General features: G+C 42.1%; 1 protein-coding gene across 2 annotated transcripts in view; it reads right to left on the bottom strand.

Annotated features, from left to right (window-relative positions):
- CTCF (CCCTC-binding factor) overlaps positions 1-25,778 on the bottom strand; it is a 445,740-nt gene that overhangs the window by 74,034 nt on the left and 345,928 nt on the right. For both annotated transcript variants that reach the window (XM_073605105.1, XM_073605104.1), the window contains exons 7-8: positions 11,207-11,367; positions 4,981-5,163 (exon numbers count right to left, since the gene is read on the bottom strand). In XM_073605105.1, coding sequence (XP_073461206.1) covers positions 4,981-5,163; positions 11,207-11,367 — 344 coding nt within the window. The remainder of the gene's footprint in view (positions 1-4,980; positions 5,164-11,206; positions 11,368-25,778) is intronic.

Here is a 25,778-nt window from a genome sequence, read left to right as displayed (position 1 = left end):
GTTCTGTGGATTTATCATGCCTGTTTGACCACCTGTGATTAAGTGGTCTATTCTTTTTGGTAAGAGGCCTGGTGTGTTAATGTTCGTGGAGGATAAAAGTCCGTATTCACCTAATTTATGTTTCTGTCTACACTTTGGGTGATTCCAGCATTTTCTCCTGAACAAGGACTTTATTTCAAACACTATGGACTTTTTATTTGCAATACTACATTTATAGTGCTGCATATCATTATATTTTTCATGCTTATTGTCATCATACAATTAATGCAGCTGCTTTATTACCGTTACAAGCGCAGTGATTAATTTTAAATGAACTGCATGGTCAAGCTGCCAGAAAGAAGCCTTTACTGTGCTACCGCCACAAAAAAAAAACCCCAGTTAAATTATGCCCGACAACACCTTGACAGGCCTCACACCTTTTGGCACACTAATCTGGAGTGAGTCCAAAATAGAGCTTTATGGTCACAAGCATAAGCACTATGTTTGGAGAGGGGTCAACAAGAGCTACAGTGACAAAAATACCATTCCTCACTGTGAAGCATTCTGTCATGACCTACAGTTGATAATGAATCCCATAAGAAATAAAAGTAATGTATTTTGCCTTCTCACTCATGTTTTCTTTAACCCCTTCTTGCCTAAGGCCCCTTTCACACTGGGGCGGTGGGGGCGTCGGCGGTACAACAGCGCTATTTTTAGCGCTGCTGTACCGTCGTTCTTGTAGCGGTATTCGGCCGCTAGCGGTTCGGTTTTAACCCCCGCTGGCGGCCGAAAAAGGGTTAAATCCGCTCGTACAGCGCGGCTATAGCCGCGGTATAGCCGCGCTGTCCCATTGATTTCAATGGGCAGGAGCGGTTTAGGAGCGGTGAATACACCGCTCCTTCCCCGCTCCAAAGAAGCGGCTCGCAGGACTTTTTTTACCGTCCTGCGAGCGCACCGCTTCAGTGTGAAAGCCCTCGGGCTTTCACACTGAACAAACAGCGGAGGCTGTTTAGGGGCGGTTTTCAGGCGGTATTTTTAGCGCAATACCGCCTGAAAACCGCTCCAGTGTGAAAGGGGCCTTAGGGTAAAACAAATCTTAATGCCCAAGCATAATTTTGCAACTTTGACACGAGTTAGTATACCTGTACAATATCACCACAACTGCTTTGTGCATCTAGGTAGATTATACCTTGTTGTTTTTTTCAGGACAATTTGGGCTTTCATTTGGTGGTAAATGGTAATGGATTTATCATCAAAGGAAAACTGGAACAAAATAGATTAGCTGTATATTTCTTGCTACTACTATAACCTACCACCAAAGGACAACCCAAAATAAATTCTCCTGCTCCTGACGATCATAGCGCATGTGTGTATGTTAGTTGTTGTTTGTACCCGTAGTACAGCCCAGAAACAATAGTGCGCATTTTGTTTTTTTATCCTACCTAAAACACACCGATGCTGACACTAAAATACTGACCCTGACACCAACCTAGATCAAACCTTGATCTAGTTTTTTTTTTTCCCTCTCTCTGCAAGGACAGAAAAAGATACAATGTATCTCTCTCATCCATTTACAGAGACAGAAAACAAGGGGGCGGGCTTCACAGTGACCGATTACTGTGATAATCAGAGGCCATCACAGCGATCAGGTGATCTGGAATCAGACGTTCTGCCTTCTAATCATTAGAAGGGGCCCCATGTTCATGGTGAGACACCGGTCCCTCCATGCGGCACGCTCCCAGCACAAAGGGAGATGCGCAAATATGCGGCCACAATGGAAAAAAGCCCAGTCCAGCGGCACTGCGTATTTGTGTCATGTTGGCACCAAGGAGTTAATAAATTGTACACACATTACCAATTTCCCAAGGGTATGTAAACTTTTGAGCACTGTGTGTAATAGTGTTGATGAATTTAGGCATCGGGACACTGATACATTAGCAAGCGGGGACACGAGATGTGCGCATGCGGACTCACCAACCTATGGGAGACCAGGGAGGAGGAGATATAAGGGTTGAGGGACGGCCTAGTTAGCCAATCCCATGAATAAGTCTGATCGATGACGAAACATGTCGGGGGCGTGGCTATGAGATGTGACAAGCAACGCTGAGAGCCGCACTATACGAAGGAGAGTCTGTCATTGCACGGCGCACCACGGAGGGGGGTGAGAAAGACCGTGAGTCTGAGCATCAACACACCTCGGGTCCGCCGTGACCATTTGTTGTTCTGAGTGTATCCACTAATGATTGAAGCTTGCTGTGAATCACATTGGTTTTACTGCTGATTTTTATCTTTAAAATGTGAGTGTTTCCATTGAAGATTGTAGTGGTTTTAAATAAACTTGCCGTGCTGGTTTACGCTATGTGAGTTCCTCAATTTTTTTACATGTGGATTGATTCTACACACTGTGGCATTGCTGCTGCTGCTTGCTGGAGTTCTCTGGAGTGTGGCTACTAAGCGTTTTTTGCCGTGCATGAGAGTGCTGGCAAAATTATTCGGTGAGTGAGATTCCTTTGGGAGTGGATTCACGTATCACGGTGGTGAGGTGAAGGACACGTGGAATTCAGCATTTTCAAGATCACTGCACCTTAGAAGATTTGTGCGATTTTTATGCGATTTTTATGCACTTTTCTGTCACAAATTTAATCACGTTATTTTGTCACAAGATTGTAAAGGACTGATTTTTCATGCTTTAATCAATTAATTTGTTTGTAATATAATTATATAATCAATTACAATTTTTTCTGCACTTTAATTTATGAAACACAATAACTGGGGATTTTTAGCCATTTATTTATTATTTTGCTGTCACAGCTTTTTTCACGTGCACTTTGGATGTACTTTCGCATGGTTTGATTAGTATTGGTAAACACCGTTAAGTTTCATGCATTAATTTGCACACTTAAGATAATTTCAACCTTTATTTTTGATGAAATTCCAGCACATGCGATTTCTAGCACTAGGGATATGAGCGCCTCTTATTTGTTCTGATATATCTAGGAGAAGGTGCGTTGGATTTTAGGATATATTGGATCAGATAATATTTTAGTTTGGTAGCTTCTTAAAGGGGCAGCTCTCTTTTTCACTTTTCATTTAGTGAGTTATATATGGTTACACATATTTTGTTATACACCAAATGAGCCATTCACTGGATCTTATTTCTGTTTGTTGCAAATTCTATTCATTGGCGCAGTGGGGGTTGTTTTGAATTGAGGGCGGCTCACCATTCTGACTACCCATTTTTTTATTTTACATTAGCAAGATTACCAGGAGTTTAGCCGATTGCTGTTACTCTACCTGTTGTCGTACTATGCTGCTTTTCACATCTGATGAAATATGTGCATTTTTATTCACGATTAAATCATGGCTGTACAAGCATGCAGTTCTTCCCAGAAACATTTTGAGCATGGAATTGATACACTGTATTCGATTATTTGGAATGTTTTGTTGCATGCATCTAGTAATATACTAGGTAGTAGGACTGTTATGCACAACACTATGATCTGCAATTGTTGCAAGTGTGTGTTTGATTCATTCCCGCAACACTATATCCACTGAGTTCTAATAATATACCTGCTGAACTTCTTTAATCCCCCTTATTGCTTACAAGATTTGAGGTTATAGATTAACTAGATGGTTTAACTATATGCACTTTAATTTTACTAGATCATGCATTGTAGTATGCTTCTAAAGGTTATTATTTTAATAACATTGTGGGAATTGTGAAGCTGGGGTTCCCATTGAAGGGTACATGCACCATTGTGTAGATTTCATTTTGAATTTGAAGGGGCCGTGGGAACCTTCTGGGCCGGGAAAACACAACGATTACAGCTAGCGGCTATAATCACTACTGTGTTTTTTTTTATTTTTTGCTAAAAATTTTACCTTTTAAATTTTCTTCATAAATTTAGGCCAAAATTTACAATTTCTTTGGTGAAAATAACCCAAATAAGTGGTCTGTAGAAAAGTTAGAGTGTCCATAAACTATGGCATATATATATATATATATATATATATATATATATATATATATATATATATATATATATATATATATATATATATATATATATATATATATATATATATCGGAAAAGTGATCAATCCAGATGTAATGAAGGTCTATCATTTCTTGAGGCCCTAAATTGCCAGGACAATGCAAATATACCCCAAATTTGGAAAGCAGACAGTCCAAGGTATTTAGTAAGAGGCATGGCAAGTTTTTTGAAGCTGTAATTTGTCACAATTTTTTGTGAAAAAAAAATCTCTTTTTTTTAAAATACATACTATCGCAAGAGCAGTACAGCGTCATCATATAATTGATGTGCCAGTGATCAGGGACACTGGTGACAGCATGTAAAAAAAAAAGAAAAAATTGTATTTTCTTTTTTTGTTACATTTTTTACCTTTGACATACACACACACACATATACACACACACACACATATACACACACACACACATATATATATATATATATATTTTCCATACTGCAACCACCGTAATACAGTGTTACCACAGTAACACTACCATGATGGGGAGGTGATCAGGATTTTTTTTATTTTTGTATGCTAGCTTAAAACAGTAAATATTGCCCAATTATTCATTGTGTACTGTTGTGATTAGCTGTGATAGGCCACAGCTAAATCACATGGCTAAGATGGGCTGTGGTTGGTCTGGTGTACAATGATCCATCATCTTATGGTGCACATGCAAGGCGTTAGCCTGGAAGGACATGGTATGACTTCCACAGCGAACAAGAGAGCTCCCGCCCAGCCATGATTTTACTATAAGCCGGACGGGAAGCAGATAAATATCAAATGCTTCCATTTCTCTACCAGTTTGCATGTGTTTGCTACTGTAAAGAGCAGTTTTCATAGATTTATTTTTATCAGAAAAATTGTGCACTATTCAGTAAAGCAGCATAGTTTTCAGTTAGCTGAAAGCAGATTCAAAAGTTTAAAATTTGTGATGGGGATAAAACAAAAATTGCCAAAACTTACCCTACGTGTAAATGTTTTACCACACTTGGAACAAACAAATGCAGCAGGAACAAAGCTGGGGTCATGATATCTTTTGAAGTGCATGTCCAGGAGCTGTTTCTGGCGGAATGTTTTATCACAATGACTACAAGCATAAGGTTTCTCTCCAGTGTGGGTTCGTTTATGCATGATCATATGACGCTCCTGCAGGATTTAAACAAATGTAATGAAAACAAAAAATTCCAATAAAAAGTGAGAAAATGTTTTGTAATTCAATTACATCGCTCTTACTAAAATTGTAGACTTGGTTGGCAAAGTGTATCCCAGGGCAAAATAAAAAATAAACACATGTAATACATGCACATTTCCATAATTCATCCAATTAAAGCGGTTCTAAAGGCAGAAGATTGAGATCTTTACCATGGGGTTTGAAATTAAACTTTTCACTACTGCAAGCAGCCTCTCCTTTGACCCTCGCTACTCTTTGATTGTGGCATTCTCCAAAATATCTGAGTTTTGTCCTTGTACCCAGGTCCCCTGATCTCCGCTCTTTGTTAACCTGACCTTTCCTATAGGCCGCAGAAAGGGTTCCCTTGATTGGACCCTTTCACATGGTCAGATTGGCTGATGGTTCACGCAATGTGATCTTCCCATTTTCCCCCTCTACTGTGGATGAGGCTGCCATTGACTGGCTTACTCATCGCCATCGGAAGACCCTTTTGTAAACAGTTGCGTTCTTCCAACTCCATCCATAGTCCGTTAACCGCATTTGAACAGTTATACTCCCCCTTGGAGGCTCCCCAACATGTGCCATCTTCGGTGTATAAACTTATTACATTCTGTCCATAGCTCCTTGCCCATGTACACTACGTTATGGGCCCGGGGATCTTGGCTGTGAGATCACCCACAAAAATTAATACATCGTTCTTGCTTAAGCTATCTATTTCCTGCTATGCTCAGAAAAAGAACAGATACTTTCTAGATTGGTATTTCTATACAGTTTTATTGCATCAGGTATTCCCTTTGGTGTCTGTTGTGGAAATTTTTATTAATGTATATTGTCACATATCTCTCAGTGTCAGTTTTGCTGCAATACGCTCATGCGTGAGTGTCTGCACATACAGACACCAGTGAAAGACGGTTGGCTGCGGAAACCTTCCTGTGGTCGCGGAGATCTGTTTACCGTTTAAGGGATGTTTGTTTATGCCTCACCAAGAGACTGGCCACCTCATGGCGACTGCATCTACACTCCTGGCAAACAGACCCACGTACATGGAAACAATAGTGTAATCATTCAAAACATGGCTTCGCTGAGCCTCGTGGAGTACGGTTCATGCCAATAGTAAACGGTGGGAATATGCACACGGTCCTGATCAGAGTAATGCTTGCAGTGTTTGCACAACGTGAGGCGCATTGTCTTGGATGCCTTTCAGCAGCAAACTGCACACGTTGCTCTGCACAGGAACGATTGCATATGTCACTACCTGATATTTATTTGAATGTATACAAGTGTCTGGTCCTTTTTGAAGGTATACAGGTGTCGGATTGGCTGTTTGTGAAGCCACCACCTCTCTTTGTTATCCCTGTTCAGACCTATAAACAGGACCATCCTAGGTCATGAGGACAATACTGACCTCCCAACGTGATACCAGCCTGTGTCAGTGTTACTTGGTTTTATGTAAGCGCGCTTTCCCGGATTATACAAGAGCTGTAATTGTGCTCATTAGAGCAGCGGAATTTGCTTGTAGGCAAAGCTCAGAATTTCCAAAACACTTCAGCTTCTTGCTAGAAATGGAGTCTGCAATTTAAAGTAGGTGTTCAGCCTAAAACTAAAATCTATAAATCTACTTGCAGGAACAATCTGAAACGAACCCATCTAGCCCCGTAAAGCAAAAATCGCTATACATATCTTTCCTGAAGTCGCTCCGGTCTGGTTCCACGCTCAGCTGTCAGCGGCAGCTTCTCTGCGTAGGTGGGTGCAGAAGAGGCAGCCGACAACGGAAGCCCCATAGTAACTCTGTGGGTGACATCAATTTCCAGGTATTTCAGCTTCCGCAGCTGGAGATTAGACCGGACCAGAGCGGCTTCAAAAAAGGTATGTATAGCGGTTTTTGCTTTACAGGGCTAGATAGGTTAGTCTTAGATTGTGGCTGCTAGTAAATTTAGAGATTTCCACTTTAAGGTCTCATGCACACAGGGCGTTTTTACAGCTGCTTTTACCAGCCTCAGTTTTTTTTTTTTTTTTTTTTGCAGCTTAAAAATGCCTCTCCATGTTATTCTATGGTCAGATTCTTCCATATAAGCAAGTGGAGAGACTATCTGCTCACTCAGCTGTCAAAAAAAAGCATCTGGGCAGTCTGCCAAGTCTTTAACTTGAAACATTGTAACTAAGCTTCCTTCTTAGATCAAAGGGATAGAACTTCTGTGTAAATAATCGGGCAATCTGCCAAGTTTTCAACCACCTGTAAATGCAGGAAATTTAACCACTTAAAGTCTAAATCTTTTTCTGACACTTCTTTCTAAAAGTGGATGTAAACCCAATGTCATCCTTTCTAAACTACTGCTATAGGGGTTATCTATAAGGATATATATGCCTCCTGCATGTATCTTTACCTGACAAATGTCTCCCCCCTTTCTGTTATGAGAGTCGAAAAACTGCAGATTCTGTGGGTAGGTCTGTTGTCTGGAGCTCGGTGGGTGGAGTCGTGATGTCAGTAGACTCCCCACCCACCTCTACACTCCCCTTGTCAATATGCATTTTCTCCTGTGTATATTTCTTACACTGAACTTCTGCTACGATCTTTAACATCCAGTGAAAAGACAGGAAAGTAACCACATGACTTCAGCATGCCAAATCATGCTGAGGTGTGGAACAGCCAATCCTTGCAGAGCTGCTGAAGAAAGAAGTGGGGGTGGGAATTAAAAAAATAATGCATGTCTTAGGCTAGTGCACAAGATATGTAAATCACCTGTCACCCACAGCAAGGGGGAGGATTTGAAAAAGTTTCTCTGTTTGTCAAGATTTATCTCACTGAACAATAAAAGAGGATTGCTCAGAGCTGGATTAACTCTGTGTGGCAAGACTGAGCTCAAATGATAGGAAATCTTATACTCTACATTATGACATAAAAAAAACAAAAAACAAAAAAAAATTCAGGTTTACATCCACTTTAAGTTAAAACCAATATTTTTGCTAGAAAATTACCTGGAACCCCCAAACATTATATATATTTTAGCAGAGACCTTAGGGAATAAAACTGCTATATTTTATGTCACACTGTATTTGCCCAGCGGTCTTTCAAATGCAATTTTTTGGGGAAAAATACATTTCAATGAATTTTTAAAAAAACGAAACAGTAAAGTCAGCCCAATTTTTTTTTTTTATTGTGAAGATGATGTTGCGCCACGAGAATCGTGATCTATCTTCTAGGCAAAAAAATCGTGATTCTCATTTTAGCCAGAATCGTGCAGCTCTAATGCGCACACTGGCTTTTAGGAGCTGCAAGTGGCATAGGCATTTTCAAGCTGCAAAAAAACAAAAAACAAAAACCCAGGTCCAGCATGCTCTAAGGACTGGAGTTACAGGTGTAAAAACGCCTGACACTGCTAAACGCAGCTTAACTTCACCGCCGAGGGCATGATGGGGTGGTGACGTCACAAGGGGGAGTGGTCTCCAGATGACATCAACGGATGGCCACTCCCCGTGGCTAAAGAAATGGTGCATGCCGGACCTAACAACAGCGGGAGCTAGAGTCGGGAGAAGACATCAGAAGGAAGAAGAACCGGAAGCAGCAGAAGAACCAGAGGAAGAAGACAGCTGAGGGAGAAGACATTACCGGAGAGGGGAGAAGACCGGAGAGAGAAGACACACTGGCGCATCTTTAATAAAATGACTTTGGCAAAAAACTGGGTTTTGAGGGGGGACCCCACACGTTTTTTTTGGTGCTGGTTTCCCCTCAAAATCCACACAAGACCGAATGGTATGATCCCCTTAAAGATCCTCAGAGTCGGATCATCATGATCCGACTTGGATGCTACTTCTATTCAAATAAATTGGCTGAAACTCAGATCAGTTAAGACGGCTCTTATAGGAAACCAATGATTTTGAATAGAGGCAGAGAAACACTGCTAAAAGCGAACATGGGTAAACGCGCATTAACACCAGTGCAAAAAGTGTGTTTTTACAGCCAATTTTTCTTGGCGTTGGTAGTGGCTTTGCAGCTCTTTTCTAACCCCCTGTGTGCACGAGGCCTAAAACTCTGCGGTATATCTGATATCTGGATACATTTTTCCTCTTTGGATGCTATGAAATCGATAATATCCGCTCCGGCTTCCTCTATGACTCCTTAGTAATGTTGACCCCTGTAATTCCATAATGGCCTTTCGTGCAGTTTCACTGGCTGATTTCAGTGTAACCGCCTTCTTTTATCTAAATCAATCCCCCCCCCGTACCATGTGAATTGTTCATGTTTATGCAATTGTCCATTTGGATTAACTATGCCTCCGGTTGGTATCTTTGGTCTCTCCTTCCTTTCCTCTCTCCATTTTCCTTTTCCTCCAATTCTTTTCCCCTAGCCTCAGATCTTTTTTTTTTTCTATTGCCGTATGCTCTTGGGGCCTTTTGGCCTGCACATATATTTTCTTTTTTTTTTGCAGGTCATCGTTTTGTTTTTTTTCTTAACCATTGAGCCACCTACATTTACGTCCAACACCATTTGTTGTGACTTATCCATTTATTTGTATGGGATTGGGGTCGTCCCCACTTATTGCAAGGTATGCCCATGTCATGCTTGCTAGTTCTGTGCCGTCCTCCGTTTTCAATGTTCATTCCATACGACTGCATTGATATGTATCTTTGTGCTACTTGCCTAACTTAGTATTGTCTTTTTATGGTTACTGTTTGCATTTTTTTCTTCTCTTGTGATAAATGAACATATTTACCTCTAAAGGCAATTTTCAACCCAATCGTAGCGTCTGAGCGCTTTTCTCAAAGTTTTTTCGCACGGTTTTATGCACATTTTTTATGTGCAACCTGCAGCGTTTTTGGGCTTTGGCGTTTTTTTTATTAGCCAGAGAACACCTTATCTGTTGCATCATTTGTTGCTAGGTATTTCAGCTTTTCCATTGACTTATTTCTTCATTATTATTCTTATTCATTTATTATTATATTTTTTCATTAGGGTAAGGGGTTCGAGTTGAGCTTAGGTTAGGAGTTGGGGTTATTTATGATAATATTTATTATATTATTATAATATTATACGAATAATAATAAATGAATAAATAAAATGCAAAATAAGTACACAAATAAAAATAAATAAATAAATGTAATAAATTAAAAATAACAATAAATAATGAACCCTTAAAAAGGAGAAGTCCAGTCTGGGCTTCTCCTATAGGTCAAAGCAATGCAATTCGTTTTACACTCCTGTGACCAGTTTTCAGCAGAGAGCGGTCTGAAGTCCGCTCTCTGCTGACGTCACCAGGATCAGTCCAGGCGCCACGTCATCCCGACTTCGGAAGTCTGGATCTGCCAGATGCCTGGACTGATGGCAGTCTCAGTGAGCCGCTGAGACGGCTGTTCCCCGCCCCTCCACAGCTTAGCGCTCCAACAAGCGTGGAGGAGCAGAGCAGAAGAGTTTGACTGACATTTTTAATTTGAGCAGAAAATCGCACAAAAAAAACAAAAAAATGCGCGAATGGCGCGTTTCCATTCATTTCTATGTGAATAAAAAACATGCCAAAAACGCTCCAGAGCTTTTTTGAGCTTCAGGCGAAAGGGAGTGGAGATGTGAACCATCTCCATAGAGAATAATATTTTTTTTTTCCCCCTCCACCGTTTTGGAGCTTTCATTAAGGAAAAAAACTTCTGGGTGCAGCCCCCCCCCCTACACTTTATACTTACATAAGCCTGATCTTGATCCAGCGATGTGCATGAGAGCAGCGGCTCTCCCGGATGTCCCTCTCCTCATTGGCTTACACAGCAGCGGAAGCTGCTTGCACAGAGCAGGTTAATATATCCTTTTTTTAATTACAACCTTTAGAATTACTTAGTAGAAAAAAAAGACAATACCTATTGAATGGACAGAAATGCAGTCACCTATTGTGAACATACCATCAGATAAGCTGCTTAATATAACCATTTACTGTGCATTGAAGGATCAAAGAGCTATTTTCAGCTACAAAACTAGAGTCCTAGAATTTTAGTTTACATTTCATGTTTCACAGCTTTCAATAACGAGAGGGTCACCTGTCTGCAAGCATATTCACACTGGTCGCATTTGAATCGCTTTTCATTTTTGTGAGACTTCTGGTGTTGAATCAGGGCATATCGCTCATGAAAGACTGTATCACAGTAGCGACACTTCTTGCCTTGCTCAATAAAAGAATGCTGTTTTCTTAAGTGAACCCCTTGATGAACAGAAAAAAAAAAATATTAAAATACTAATAGGGTTATATCAACATGGCATTTAATAAATGCATTAAACACAAAATTAATTACTTCATTTTGAAGGAAGCCAGTACTGCTAGAATATAGAGGTTGTTATTGCTAACCTATCCTAAAAATTCTCCCTGGATATCAAAATTGATAAAGAAGCTGCAGTAATTTCTAAAGGCCTGTACAGACAATCAGAAAATAGGACAAAAAATACCGCTTTCGAATCGATCGTACGATAAGCTGATCGTTGGTACACCGCTTTTGTCTGAAATTTTCCGAAGGGACAAACACAAAAATTGTTCTTGTACGATACCAGATCGTATGATTTTCATTTAATCAGTACAGTTTTTGTCTGAAAATACAATACAAAAACATCACTACTGAATTTTTATTCTGTCGTACGAGAATTTTCGTATTTTCGTAAACCTGATTTTCAATATGTAGACTAGTATGCAAAAAAACAAAACAAAGGACAATTATTCGTCCAATAATCTCATTGTGTGTACTAGACTTAAGTCACTACAAGTATAAGGAGCAGATCTGATTTCACGCTGACTTTTCAAGCTGGGTCAGTCACCCAAAACTGGTAAAAACAAAAAAGATAGCCAAACAGTCAGCAACAGCAGCCTTTATATTTACCCTTATACACTTTCCATTGAGGGTCCATGCACATTGACTTCAAAAATCGCTGCTTCTACAGGAGTTTTGTGTTTTGCCTGTAGAAGGAGCTCAATGTTATCTATATGTGTCCATGTGATGTACCGTATATACTCGAGTATAGGTCGATCCGAGTATAAGTCGAGGCCTTAATTTACCACAAAAAAAAAAAAAAAAAAAAGGGAAAAAATTATTGACCCGAGTATAAGATGAGGGTGAGAAATGCAGCAGCTACTGTAAGTGGAAAAAGAGGGTCAACAATGCCCATCTGCAGCTGTATACCTCCCTGTGTATGGGGGCATGTGTCCTGTGCATGTGCCCTGTGCATGTGTGCATCCTACCTGTGTCCGCCTCCGTGTGCCGCTCTGCACCGATCAGCGTGTCATAATACAATTCGGCCATTCTACTGTTCAAAAGCCGAGCCTCCTCCTCATCCGTGATAGGCAGAACACTCCATTTCCCTACAGTCAGCGGTCAACCTATCACTGACATTCTCTCATCCTCATACCACGTGAGGTGCGGCTTTTGAACAGTGAATGGCCGCCGAATGGTAATAGCACACGCTGGCCACCGTCTGCCTGCATGACAAACTGATCGCCATATGAGCGTGTTGTTTTTTTTTCTATCAAAGGGACTGGCAGTTTTTTTAAGCTCAGTGTGCATGAAGCCTAACAAGGAATTACCTGAATACTTAAACCTCTGTTTAATTGTGTAGATTTTATGAAGATGTATTTTAACATGTATTGTCATAGTGTCTCCCAGTGTTAGTACTCCCGCAGCCCGCTCTAAAGAGCGGACTGGGGCAGACCGACGCTGGTTGAGATCCATTTGGTAGTGGAAAGCTCCTTGGGGATGTAGAGAAGTGTTTGCAGAGTGGGGATATGTCCACCAGTGAAGGGCCCCTGTGCGCTCGTGTCACCCCTGTATGCCTGATCAACATATTTGAGGTGCCATGGCTTATACCTGCAGATAATCTCCCATCCACAGAGACAGTAGCATGGTCTGGGTACGTTTTGTTCTCTGAACAAAGCAGAATAAGGATTCACAAACGGTAAAAACGGGAGCCTTTGAATCGTGGTCAGGAGCAGCATTCATAATCTCAGGCTTCCTGTGATACAGAGACAGGGGGCTGGAGTTCGTACACGCTGCCCCCGCCCAGACACGCCCATAAGACTCCCCCTAGTCATTATTCATGGGGTGTTGTATAAATTCATCTTGTTTGAAAGGATTTCCTGTGTTGACATTCATATCCTGTGAGGTCATATCCTGTGGAAGCGATTGGCTGTTGGGGCCAGGGCTTCCTGTTTTTTGACTTCCTTTGTGTGTGTGTGTGAATGAAAGCAAAGAGCCTCTGCCCAGCAGGACAGATGAAGGAACGACGGTGCTAAGACACGGCGATGTCTTTACTTCCGGGTACAAGGTCAGCGGGAAGGTGCGCGTGTTCGAAGCATGCGTGCTTCTTCCTCAGGCTCTAGAGGGGGCATATTATATACTGAGCTCAGTGCCACCTAATTGGATGAATAGGTGATGCTGGATACTGCTAGAAACCGCAGCTGTGTGTCACAATAACAATACTAGCACTATTGAAAGGAGTACTTAAAAGATTAAAAATTTGTTTAAAAACGTGACAAACAATTATATAAGTGTCACAATTGGGATATTAAAAAGCATGAATAAAAAAAACATTATTAAAAAACATAGCCTCACTGAGTGGTGGAAAAACGGAGATGGGGGAAATAGGGAGTTGGCACACTCGTAAGCATATCTAAATGGCCATATAGTAATATAAAATGTAGGCATATATTCATAAACATATAACAGTAAATATATAATTCATATACATATTTATGTACTCATAGGAATACATAAAAAATTAAAAGATTAAAAAATTAATCAATAATCGATTGATCAATAATATGAATCAACAATCATTTAATGATGGAAATGTAGGGTTCAGAGGTCAGTGAATAATAATGACCAAACTTGATGTAAATAAATATTATTTGTGTGCTTATTAATCGACTGATGGATAACAAATCAATGATCAATCATTAAATAGTAAAATGATGGAGTTCAGAGGTCAGAAAGTGGATTGTAAGTAAATATATTAATTAGGAAGGTCTGCGCTTAGGACATGTGTGAAGGTTCCAGCCTCCCCAAAAAAACCCCCGTAAGAGGGCTCTAGAATATAAAAAAAAAAAAGAAGATGTGAATGGGCGAGTGGCGCTACCTATATGTCAAATAGTGCTCTATCAAATCACTCTATACAGGGGGTCCCCTACTTACAAACATCCGACTTACAAACGACTCCTACTTACAAACGGAGGGAGACAACAGGAAGTGAGATGAAATCTACCCCTAGGAAGGGAAATTCACTCCTGTAAGAGTTAATATGGGAAAAAGATGTCTCCACTGATGCTTTATCACCTATCCTTATTTCCCTAATAACCCCAAATTTTGAAAACCCAATGGTCATTGGGACAGAAAGTGAGGTGAAATCTTCTGAACAGGGGCACAGACAGCAAAACAAATGTTACAGGGGTGATAACCCTTCCCTATGCTATCTAGAAAACTTAAAAATAGATTTTTTGGCTGCAGCTACACTTAAAAAATTTACCTGTTCCGACTTACAGATTCAACTTAAGAACAAACCTAAAGTCCCTATCTTGTTTGTAACCCGGGGACCCCCTGTAGTGGCTAAGTATTAAAAGACACAGTGTTATTGTGGAATTATAACAAAACAGTTTCCATAAAGGTGATAGTGTAATATCTATCACACTTCACCTACCCCAGTAGGTGAGTACTAAAACCCTCTATATAGTAAATAGTTACATAGTTAGTAAGGTTGAATAAAGACACCAGTCCATCCAGTTCAACCTGAGTGTTGGTGCGTATCTACAATCATCCCTATTTGTTTAAAGGTACCCTTATAGCGCTGCCAATTCACGCAGCACTCCACACATACATCATACACCCACAATGGTCCCTATCCTCAAGGAGCCCACAATCCAAGGTCCCCAACTCACATTCATATAATAGGGCCAATTTTTTTGAACAGAATCCAATTAACCTACCTGCATGTCTTTGGAGTGTGGGAGGAAACCAGAGTACCCGGAGGAAACCCACGCAGGCACAGGGAGAACATGCAAACTCCAGGCAGGTAGTGTCGTGGTTGGGATTTGAACCAGTGACCCTTTTTAATGCTAGGCGAGAGTGCTACCCACTACACCACTGTCCTGCCTTAAAGGTGTGGACACCAATCCTACACAGGAGAAGTCATCACCAAAAATGTAATGGCTTACAAATTAGTGTATAAAACATCCAGACGTGAATATCATGATAGTATAGTGATCCTCTGCTTGTAACAGTGTGTATAGTGTCCAAACCCAAAATACAGGATGTGAGTGAACCCAAAAACCAAATGAAAATGCAAAGAATCGCACCAAAAGACAAAAGTAAAAAAAAAAAAAAAAAAAAAAAAAAGAAAATCGCACCAAAATGTAATTATCGCACCATATACAAAAACATAAGTGTATACATATAGTGTCCCAATCATAAATCAAGGTGTATATAAACCCAAGATACAAAAAAAAAAAAAAAAAAAAAAAAAAAATGGCACCAAAATTAAAAATTACACCAAGATGCAGTTTATCGTACCGTGTACAAAGGACACATAGGTGCATTCATCGCAAAGAAGGTGACTGTTCGTGTTTAGAGGAACTGTAGCAGGTGACTTTAAGGATCACAGAATTTTGACAGGTGACTTGCGTGCTCCCCCTCAAGGGTCCCCACTCACCAGATCCTACTACCCCTACAGGGGTAATGCGCATGTAGCTCCCTAGGTTGGCAGGTAACCACTGGTGTCAGCCTTTGCAGTTCCTTGAGCAGCCTTGGGATATCCAGGTTGTGATAGATGTAGTTTTCATAAGCCTCATAAAAAAGAGAAATTGTCTCCCATAGTGCAGTATAACCAAAACTTCCGTTTATTAAAAGGTTATTTAAAAAAAAAAGACAAAAAAATGCAGTTCATGCAGCGTAATGCCTAGTCCCATAGGGGCTGCACTTGCCGGTATAAAGCATAGGAAACCGAGCTGTAGGTAGACAGCGTGCACTCTGGTTGCGTTCCACCCACTTGCTCAGCTTCCTGGAAGTCACGTGATGTGCGTAGTGACGCCGTACGCGTTTCGTCATGTCTTCAGTGGCGATGTCTTACCACTGCATGCCACGTATTTTATAAGGGAGAGTGGCTTGTAACTCCGCCCACTTAACACCAACCCACCCAGCTAATACTGAGAACCAGGAAACCCATGCATCACAGAACGATGTTAAATAGGTGCCCATCCCGAGGTGGACCAAATATGGTTTCAGGTGAAGGAAGAGAATAATACACCCGCTCTCCCTTAATAGCACCATAAACTTCATAAACAAAAATCAGTTAATACAGAAACCGGGGTAAATATAGCAGTATAACGTAAATTTGTACCATTAACATATAATCTAATTTGCTCCAGAATCCCCCTAGTGGCTAAGGATAAAATCTTAAGAGTAAACTTAGTAAGAGAGCAAAGCCAGATATTACCCAGTAAAACTGTCTAAATACCCATCAACCATTACGGATTACTCAAGCCCTTAGGCCCATAAGGTGTACAAAGTGACACAGAGTAGGGTTAAGGATAAAATGAAAATAAAGGTAAACATAGAATTACGAATAAAAGAAAAAAGTACCTATAGAGATATAAAAATAGAAATAAAAATAAAATAGATCGTCTAGTCCAAAAGGCAGCAAATACAAATAGTTTCTTATTGAACTTGGCTCAACAATTAACTGGCAGCCCAGACCCTAAATAAAATCAGTTAATACACAGACCGGGGTAAATATAGTAGTGTAAGATAAATTTGTACCACTAGTATATAGTCTAATTGTTCCAGAGTCCCCCTAGTGACTAAGGATAAAATCTTAAGGATAACTGAGTAAGAGAGCAAAGCCAGATATTACCCAGTATTACCCATCGCTGATTACTAAAGCCCTTTGGCCCGTAGGGTGTAAAAAGTGGCACAGAGTAGGGTTAAGGGTAAAATAAGGATGAAGGTAAACATAAAATTAAAAATAAAGATAAAAGTACCTATAGAAATATAAAAATAATAGAAATATAAATAAAAATATAAATAAATTGCCTAATCCAAAAGGCAGCAAATACAAATAGTTTCCTATTGAACCTGGCTCAACAGTTAGCTGGCATACCTACAATTACCTGGTAGCCCAGACCCTAAAAAGAAGGCGGTGGGTAAGGGTACCATGGGGGTAGGCCATAAATTGTGGTAGAAATTTGGGAGTTAAAGGTACAAATATATATATGTATAAATTGTAAGACTAAACCTCCTAACGTGTGTGCCCCAGCTAATACTCTGGAACCCACCCCACAAGGCATGCAATGCATGAAGAGAGGCATAGTGATGGGCCCTCTATACAAACCCCACACTACAGCTTAGGGGTTAAGCCACATCTCAGACAGTACATGAGGGGTGTGGGATAGGCATCTGATCCTCCACCTACTTGAAAGATTCCTCTGCACACCCCTACATAATGTATATACCGTGGCCCACCAATTGGGGGGGGGGGGGGGGTGCCACGAACAGCATAGTTAGCATAGGGGGTGGTACAGAGGTATCTACATACAGTCGTATGCAAAAGTTTGAGAACCCCTGACAATTTCCATGATTGTCATTTATAAATATTTGGGTGTTTGGATCAGCAATTTCATTTTGATCTATCAAATAACTGAAGGACACAGTAATATTTCAGTGGTGAAATGAAGTTTATTGGATTAAAAGGAAATGCGCAATATGCATCAAAACGAAATTAGACAGGTGCATAAATTTGGGCACCCTTGTCATTTTGTTGATTTGAATAACTACTTAGCACTGATTAATTGGAACACACAATTGGTTTGGTGAGCTCATTAAGCCTTGAACTTCATAGACCCAAGGGGTTGACGTATGAAATCAAACTGAAAGCTTTTGTAAAGGAAAGGAAAGGAGATTGGAATATTGAATGCTAGGGAAGCTGAATACCTGGTATCTAATTCCACGAAGACCCCAGTTATCTATTATACCCTGAAGATCCACAAAAGACTAGATAAGCCACCCGGATAGTTTACAACTTATAGGGGATCTCCAACAAATAAGTGGGACCGAGGGTTGCTTGTTAGCCACTATTGATGTAAATTCCCTATACACAAGTATATTTCAGAAGGATGGCCTGTTGGGGTTGGAGAAAGCCCTACATGAACATACAGCCATAACACAGGAGCAGATCAACTACATCCTTGAGGGCTTACAGCTCGCTATGGGGTGCAACTATTTTTGGTATGACCATAATTTCTACGTTCAAACGAAAGGAGTGGCGATGGGGGCATGTTATGCCCCGAGCGTAGCCAACCTCCTCATGAACATGTGGGAGGAGTACATTTATGCAAAGAAGCTTCCCCAATTAAAGTTGTATCGTAGGTATATAGATGACCTTATTATACTATGGGATGGTACAGCTGAATCGTTTGAGGAATTTCTGAATGGTCTGAACGACAATAGATATGGCCTTACTTTTTCTGGTAAATGGAGCAATCATAAGATCGATTATCTGGAGATCTTCAAAAGAGGGGAAAGATTATGTACCAGGACTTTCTTCAAGGCAACCGATCGAAATTGGTACATCCTGATGTCAAGTTGCCACCATCCGAAGTGGAAAGGGAATATACCCAAGGGCCAACTGCTTAGGTTGCGGAGAAACTGTGACACAATAGAAGACTTTCAACTACAGGCTGATATTCTAATTCAGTGGTTCCTTGAAAAAGGATACAAGCGAGAACCTCTGGAAAAATTAATATAGCGAGCATGGACAGAAATACTCTCCTTAATAAATCAATTAGAAAAGAAAACAAAATGGAGATAGCCTTTATAACAGGGTTTAATACTCATAATAAGGCCTTTGAGCACATCCTGAAAAAATATTGGCGTATATTGAAGGAGGACCGTGTCCTCTCACAAATACTGCCCAACAAGCCAAAGTTTGTTTATAGGAGAGCACCTACTCTGCGGAACCACTTAGTCCATATTGTAGTTAACCCACCTAAAACAATTAAAATCTTTCCAGAAATGAAGGGCTTCTATAAATGCCAGGTGTCTAGCATGTAGAGTGAGTAAAAAACAACCTCGCAAAAGGGAATCTTTTAAGTCAAAAACTGACCATAGAGAATACCGGATAAGGGAACTAACTACATGTCACAGCACACATGTCACCTACGTCATCGAAAGCTAGTGCCACCTTCAGTATGTGGGCAGAACCACCCGCCCACTTTGTGTACGTATACAGGAGCATATCAAGAACATACGGAAGGGGGGGCGTGGCCAAGGCAGGCATGTGAGAGGACGCATCTCCCACAGCTCCCAGCAGTGATCCGGTAACCGATCCTCCCCCAGCCCACTTACCGACTTTATTTTGCCCTATGCAGCACGGGCACGATCCTGAGACCCCAGGGGATCATCCGCCGGCACTCTGCACTAGAAGAAAGTTCCGAAAAGGACAGATTGAGATGACGGGCCTGGAGATCCAAGATGGCGCCGCGGCGTCTTCAGTGAAACACACACCACGCGGACAGGACAGGCAGAAGGACTCTTGGCCTAAAGCAAGTAAGACACCTAAAACCACTGGTAAAGACGCCCCCCGAGATATGGTTTATTATGCTCAGAAAATGGCTGGGGCATTGGGAACAGAGCAATCATCTAGCCAGGCTGGGACACATGCTATGCAGGCAGACATCACACAGGCTCCCTGGGGAGAGGAGGAGGGGGAGCAGTCGGCCCTTGAATCTGGGGAACCACAAAGCTCAGCGGACCCGGACGCCACGCAGCCTACTCTAGCTGACATACTCAGAGCTGTGAACAACTGCACAGCTTCAGTTAACACTTTGAAGGAGCAGTTTGGGGGTCTGACAGAAGATGTGTCATTACTAAGGCAAGACATGCAAAAGATACGTGAACGCACCACGGCTGTGGAAAGCAGAGTCAGTGACATGGAAGACCAGCTACCACCCTTGACACAGGATACCAGAACAGCACTGCAATTAGCCAGGGATGCATGCGATCATGCAGAGGATTTGGAAAATCGCTTAAGGCGAAACAATGTCCGCATAGTGGGGTTGCCCGAGAAAGTGGAGGGCAGGGACCCCACCACCTATGTTGAAAACTGGCTAATGGAACTTTTTGGGAAAAATGCATTCTCCCCATTGTTTGCGGTGGAACGTGCCCATAGAGTGCCCTCACGCCCTCCTCCGCCGGGGGGCCCTCCAAGATCCATTCTTGCAAGAATTTTACATTACAAGGATAGAGAAGCAGTGTTGAGACATGCTCGTGAGAAGGCAAATGTCCTCCACAATGGTGTTCGGGTGTCTTTCTATCCGGACTTTTCGGCAGAGGTCCAGAGGCGCAGAGCTAAATTCACAGATGTGAAACGCAGACTGCGACTTCTGCAACTCCCATACGCCATGTTATATCCGGCGAAGCTTCGGATTGTGGTGAGAGGCCAAGCACAATTCTTTGAATCTGCTAAGGATGCCTCAGTCTGGTTGGATAGAAATGAGCAGGCACTGAAACGGCAAGCTCCACAAGAAGAAGATTGACAAGACTAAATCGGACACTTGCAGAAGACTGGGATAATAGAAACAGTCGTTTTGTTTCCCCTTTTTTCTAGATGGGTAACCAGAGCATACCTCATTCTCTAATTTCCAGTGTTGTCAGATGTTCCTTGGCTGGGGGACTGAATATTCCTAAGCAGTGCAATGAGAGCGAATTGGATTAAAAGTCGAACCTACAAATGATTGTTTCCAGTAAAAAAGAGCGATGTACTGTCGCATGCGTTGCTAAAGTTGCCATGTTGGCAGAATGTGCAGTTTATAACACAAGAAAGTTTTCCTTTTCACCACCCCCAATTGAAGCGGGGAAAGTTTTAGCAATAAGAGTTACAAGCAGAGAGAAGAATATCTCAACAGGACACGAATACATCAACCTTACGTCAAACCTAGCAGAACCTCGCTACAGAAGTGGATACCCAAAGTACCGGTCAACACTACTTACCTACCAGCGGACATGGCGGACATCCCATTAGTATCCTGGAACGTTAGGGGATTACATTCCCCGCTGAAGCGCACCATGATTCGCATGTGCCTGAAGAAGTACATTCCCGGAATTCTTTGCTACCAAGAAACCCACTTGACTGCGGACACTGTGAGCTTCCTGAGATACTCCTGGGTGGGAAAGGCCTATCACTCCACGCACACCTCCTATTCCAGGGGGGTGAGCGTGTTGATCCATGGTAACCTGGACTTTGAAGAAATTGCACATGAAATTGATAGTGAAGGTCGATATGTTTTTCTTCATTGCAGGTTGGGCACATTGATTTGTGTGCTGGCGGTAGTATATATCCCCCCCCCCCCTTCACGACGGCGGTGCCTAGGTCCCTGCTGACATTTATAGATGGCAGGCCTGACGCACCGCTGTTGGTAACGGGGGACTTTAACTGCTGTTTAAATCCAGTGGAAGATAGACACCCAGGACCCGGAGCCTCTGCCCTCTCCAGGGTTACCCCCCTGGCGCGGTTGTTGCAAGAGGTGGGCTGGGTGGATGTCTGGAGACATAGGAACCCAGGAGTGAGACAATTTACATGCTTTTCCAAAACCCATGGTTGTTTATCTAGAATTGACCTGGGTGTGTGCAGCTTAAACATGCTCCCGTTTGTTTCTGATATGATACATAGGCCCCGCAGTGTATCCGACCATTCACCAGTGGTTATACGGCTTATAATTGCCCCAATAGCTACACTACCTAAAGCCCCTTGGAAGTTCAATGCTTTTTGGTTGAAACTGTTCCGCTCACATGAGGGGATAGTTGGGAGCGTGTGTGAGTTTTTCCGCACCCAGGATCCAAATGAATCGATAATTGGGCAATGGGATGCCTTCAAGGCATATTTGAGGGGTGTGTTAATAGCTGAAATGAATAAGGTTAAACAGGAATCTTCCGCACTTAAAAATGAACTTGAAACCAAAGTACAGGAGATGGAACAGTTATATGTCACGGATCCTTCTGATTCGACCAGGGAGGCATGGCAGGCGGCTCTCTCTGCATACAGACAGCTGCTATCCTCCTCGGCCGATAAGAAGAGATTCTTTGCTAAGCAGGCGTTTTTTGAGGAGGGCGAGAAAACAGGTCGCATACTAGCGAGAATCGCAAATTCGTACCAGAAGTCCCCAACTATAGGTGCTATCAGGACTAAAGCGGGTAACATAGTTAACACACCTGAGAAAGTGATGCAGGAACTAAACACTTTTTATGAAGATTTGTATAAGCAGGATACATCTTATACATCTGAGGAGTTAGAACAATACTTAGATTTCCCTAGATTAAACAAAGATCAGAGAGGGCTCCTGGAGAATCCTCTTACAGTAGAAGAACTACAGGATGCGGTTGGATCTTTTCCTAACTGCAAAGCGCCCGGGGAAGACGGAATCCCCATAGAAATATACAAACAGTACACTACTGAATTATTGCCCCAGTTGCTTAAAGTCTTTAATAGAGCCCGGGAGGAAGGCCGTCTACCAGCATCAATGTCAAAGGCCAATATTGTTTTGCTGCTCAAGCCTGGTAAGGATCCAGTAGATCCCGGGGCGTATCGCCCGATTTCTCTGCTACAGAGTGACGTGAAAATATTAGCGAAAGCTCTGGCCATTAGACTAAATGGAGTTATTACTTCAATTGTCCATGGAGACCAAGCTGGTTTTATGCCCAACAAGTCGACGGCAGTCAATTTGAGAAGGCTATTCCTTAACATGCAATCCAAGGCAGACAATATGGGTTCCAGGGCCTTGCTGTCATTGGATGCCACTAAGGCATTTGACAGCATAGACTGGAACTATCTGTGGTCGGTCTTGCGGAGTTTCGGATTCGGCCCCCGGTATGTCTCTTGGGTTAGGCTCCTTTATAGCCAGCCGGAGGCCGCTGTGAGGGTTGCAGGCTACCTATCCCCAAGTTTTGTGTTGAGGAGGGGTACAAGGCAGGGATGCCCCCTGTCTCCCCTCCTCTTTGCACTGGCTATTGAGCCTTTGGAGATCGGGATCAGGGCAAATCTGGGCATTACGGGCTTCTGCTACGGTGACATGCAGGAAAAAATTATGTTGTATGCTGATGATACCATGCTCCTACTCGGTGACACTGGCCCCTCCCTTCAAGAGGCCATGTCGACCATATCTAAATTTGGGAGGTTCTCTGGCCTTCACATAAATTGGTCGAAGTCTGCCCTTCTCTTATTGGATGGAGATGATTCACAGGAGGTCTGCGCCACTTGCCCCATCCCGATTGCCACTACTTTCAAATATTTGGGGATTCAAATTACGTCCCAACCCCGAGACTTTATACATCTAAATATATTTCCACTCCTACAGCGTTTTAGAGACAAAATTAAGACATGGAACTCTCTTTTAATGTCAGTAGCAGGTAGAGTAAATTTAGTGAAAATGATTCTTATGCCCCAGTTACTTTATTTTCTACACAATACCCCTATGGTTATTCCCTTAAAAATATTTCACATAGTCAATGCCATTTTCCGAACCCTTATTTGGAAAAATGGTCCCGCCTGGATCAAATTGGAACACCTACAGAGACCCAGGGACTGCGGTGGATTGGCATTGCCCAATCCATGGCTGTACTACCTGGCCTCCCAACTGCAGCATCTGATTGGTACATTTGTCCCGTCACACAACTCATCCCACAGGCTAATGATCCATACAGTAGGTAAGGGACCGATACACATGGCTTTAGAGGCATTGGCCTTCACTAAACCACATAAAAAATACCCAACGTTTAGCCTAATTCAAAAGGTGTGGAATAAGTCCAAATATCTCCAAAACGTAGATGGATATACGGAATATAGTCCCATTTGGCACAATGACACATATGGGGAACTAGCTAAACTACAATGCGGAACTCGTTGGAAGCAGTATATCAAGCATATATTTAGGGAAGGTGTGTTGCGAACATTTGCTGATCTAAAAGAAGCGTATAACCTGCCAGCATCAATGTTATTCTATTATATGCAACTTAGACACGCAGTACAGACACAGGGCCGCTCCTCGGAGTGGCACTTGTCCCCGACCCCGGTCTTCAAACTTTTGGAGGATGCTGGCTCATCTAAAGGATTTATCTCTCAATGCTATGCCATCCTGTTGCAATCCGTGATGAGACGGCATCCCTTGAGGGTGAGAGAGAGGTGGGAGGCAGAGGTGGGGCAGTTAGACGAGGATCAGTGGGAGGAGATCTTTCAGGCAGTGAACCAATGTTCACTTAATGTGTCACAAAAACTCACCCAATTATATATTCTATTGAGAACATATTATACTCCGCACAGATTACATCTAATGAACAGGCTGACGGAACCAACATGTACTAGGTGTAAACGGGAACATGGAGATCTGATTCATATGCTGTGGAGATGCCCCAAGTTGCATAAGTACTGGGCAGGAGTGGTTCAAACTATTAACTCAATCTTTGATGTGGGTCTTCCACAGGGCCCTAGAGCGTGTCTCTTGGGTGCTCTGGAGGAATACGAATGGGAAGGTCACAACAGAGAAGCTGTGCATAGAGTGCTTCTTCAAGCCAGAAGACTGATTATGACTCACTGGAAGTCCGATAGGTCACCGACTGTTAAAGAGTGGACTGAAAGTATTAACACAACTCTAAAAATGGAAAAGTTGATTTACCAACATAGAGGTAGCATGCAAAAATTTGAAAAAATATGGGGTCCATGGTTAGATGTACCGGGATTGGCACCTATGGAACTGGTATATGACAGGTTGTTAGGTATTAATGCCGGGTGAGACCTGGATAGAGGTTGACTGTGATCAGAATAACCTTTTAGCAATGTTATATGGAGATTGTTACTCTACTATTGGATTATGTGTAGCACAAGAGGTGATGTGTAAACCTGGCTACAATGCTTGTAATGCTTTCCCTGCAAATTTAATAAAATCTTGTTGGATTAAAAAAAAAAGAACATACGGAAGGGCTTCCCGAAACACAATCTATCACTCCACTTTAATGAGGTACACCACAGGGATCCCCCACTGGGTTAATATTTTATGGTATTGACCTCAGCAAGGATCACTGGCAAGGAGGAAATAAAACCACCCTAGTATCTCAAAACTAAACAGCTTGGATCTACCGATTGGGGCTCCCAAGGGCCTTAACCTGGACATAGACCTCAACTGCTTGGCCAATCTCTAATCCTGGCTTATGGTAGTATGATTTCTACTTTAGAAGTTATGTACATACCTCTGTACCACCCCCCTATGCTAACTATGCTGTTCATGGCGCCCCCCCCCCAAATTGGTGGGGGGCCACGGTATATATATTATGTAGGGGAGTGCAGAGGAATGTTTCAAGTAGGTGGAGGATCAGATGCCCATCCCACATCCCTCATGTACTGTCTGAGATGTGGCTTACCCCCTAAGCTGTAGTGTGGGGTTTGTATAGAGGGCCCACCACCATGCTTCTCCATGCATTGCATGCCTTGTGGGGTGGGTTCCAGAGTATTAGCTGGGGCACACACGATAGGAGGTTTAGTCTTACAATTTATACATACCGTATTTATCGGCCTATAACACGCACTTTTTTCCCCTGAAAA

This window comes from Aquarana catesbeiana, linkage group LG11, assembly GCF_042186555.1.
Source record: "Aquarana catesbeiana isolate 2022-GZ linkage group LG11, ASM4218655v1, whole genome shotgun sequence".
Taxonomy (NCBI): Eukaryota; Metazoa; Chordata; class Amphibia; order Anura; family Ranidae; genus Aquarana; species Aquarana catesbeiana.
This window is presented reverse-complemented; position numbering and strand designations above follow the sequence as displayed.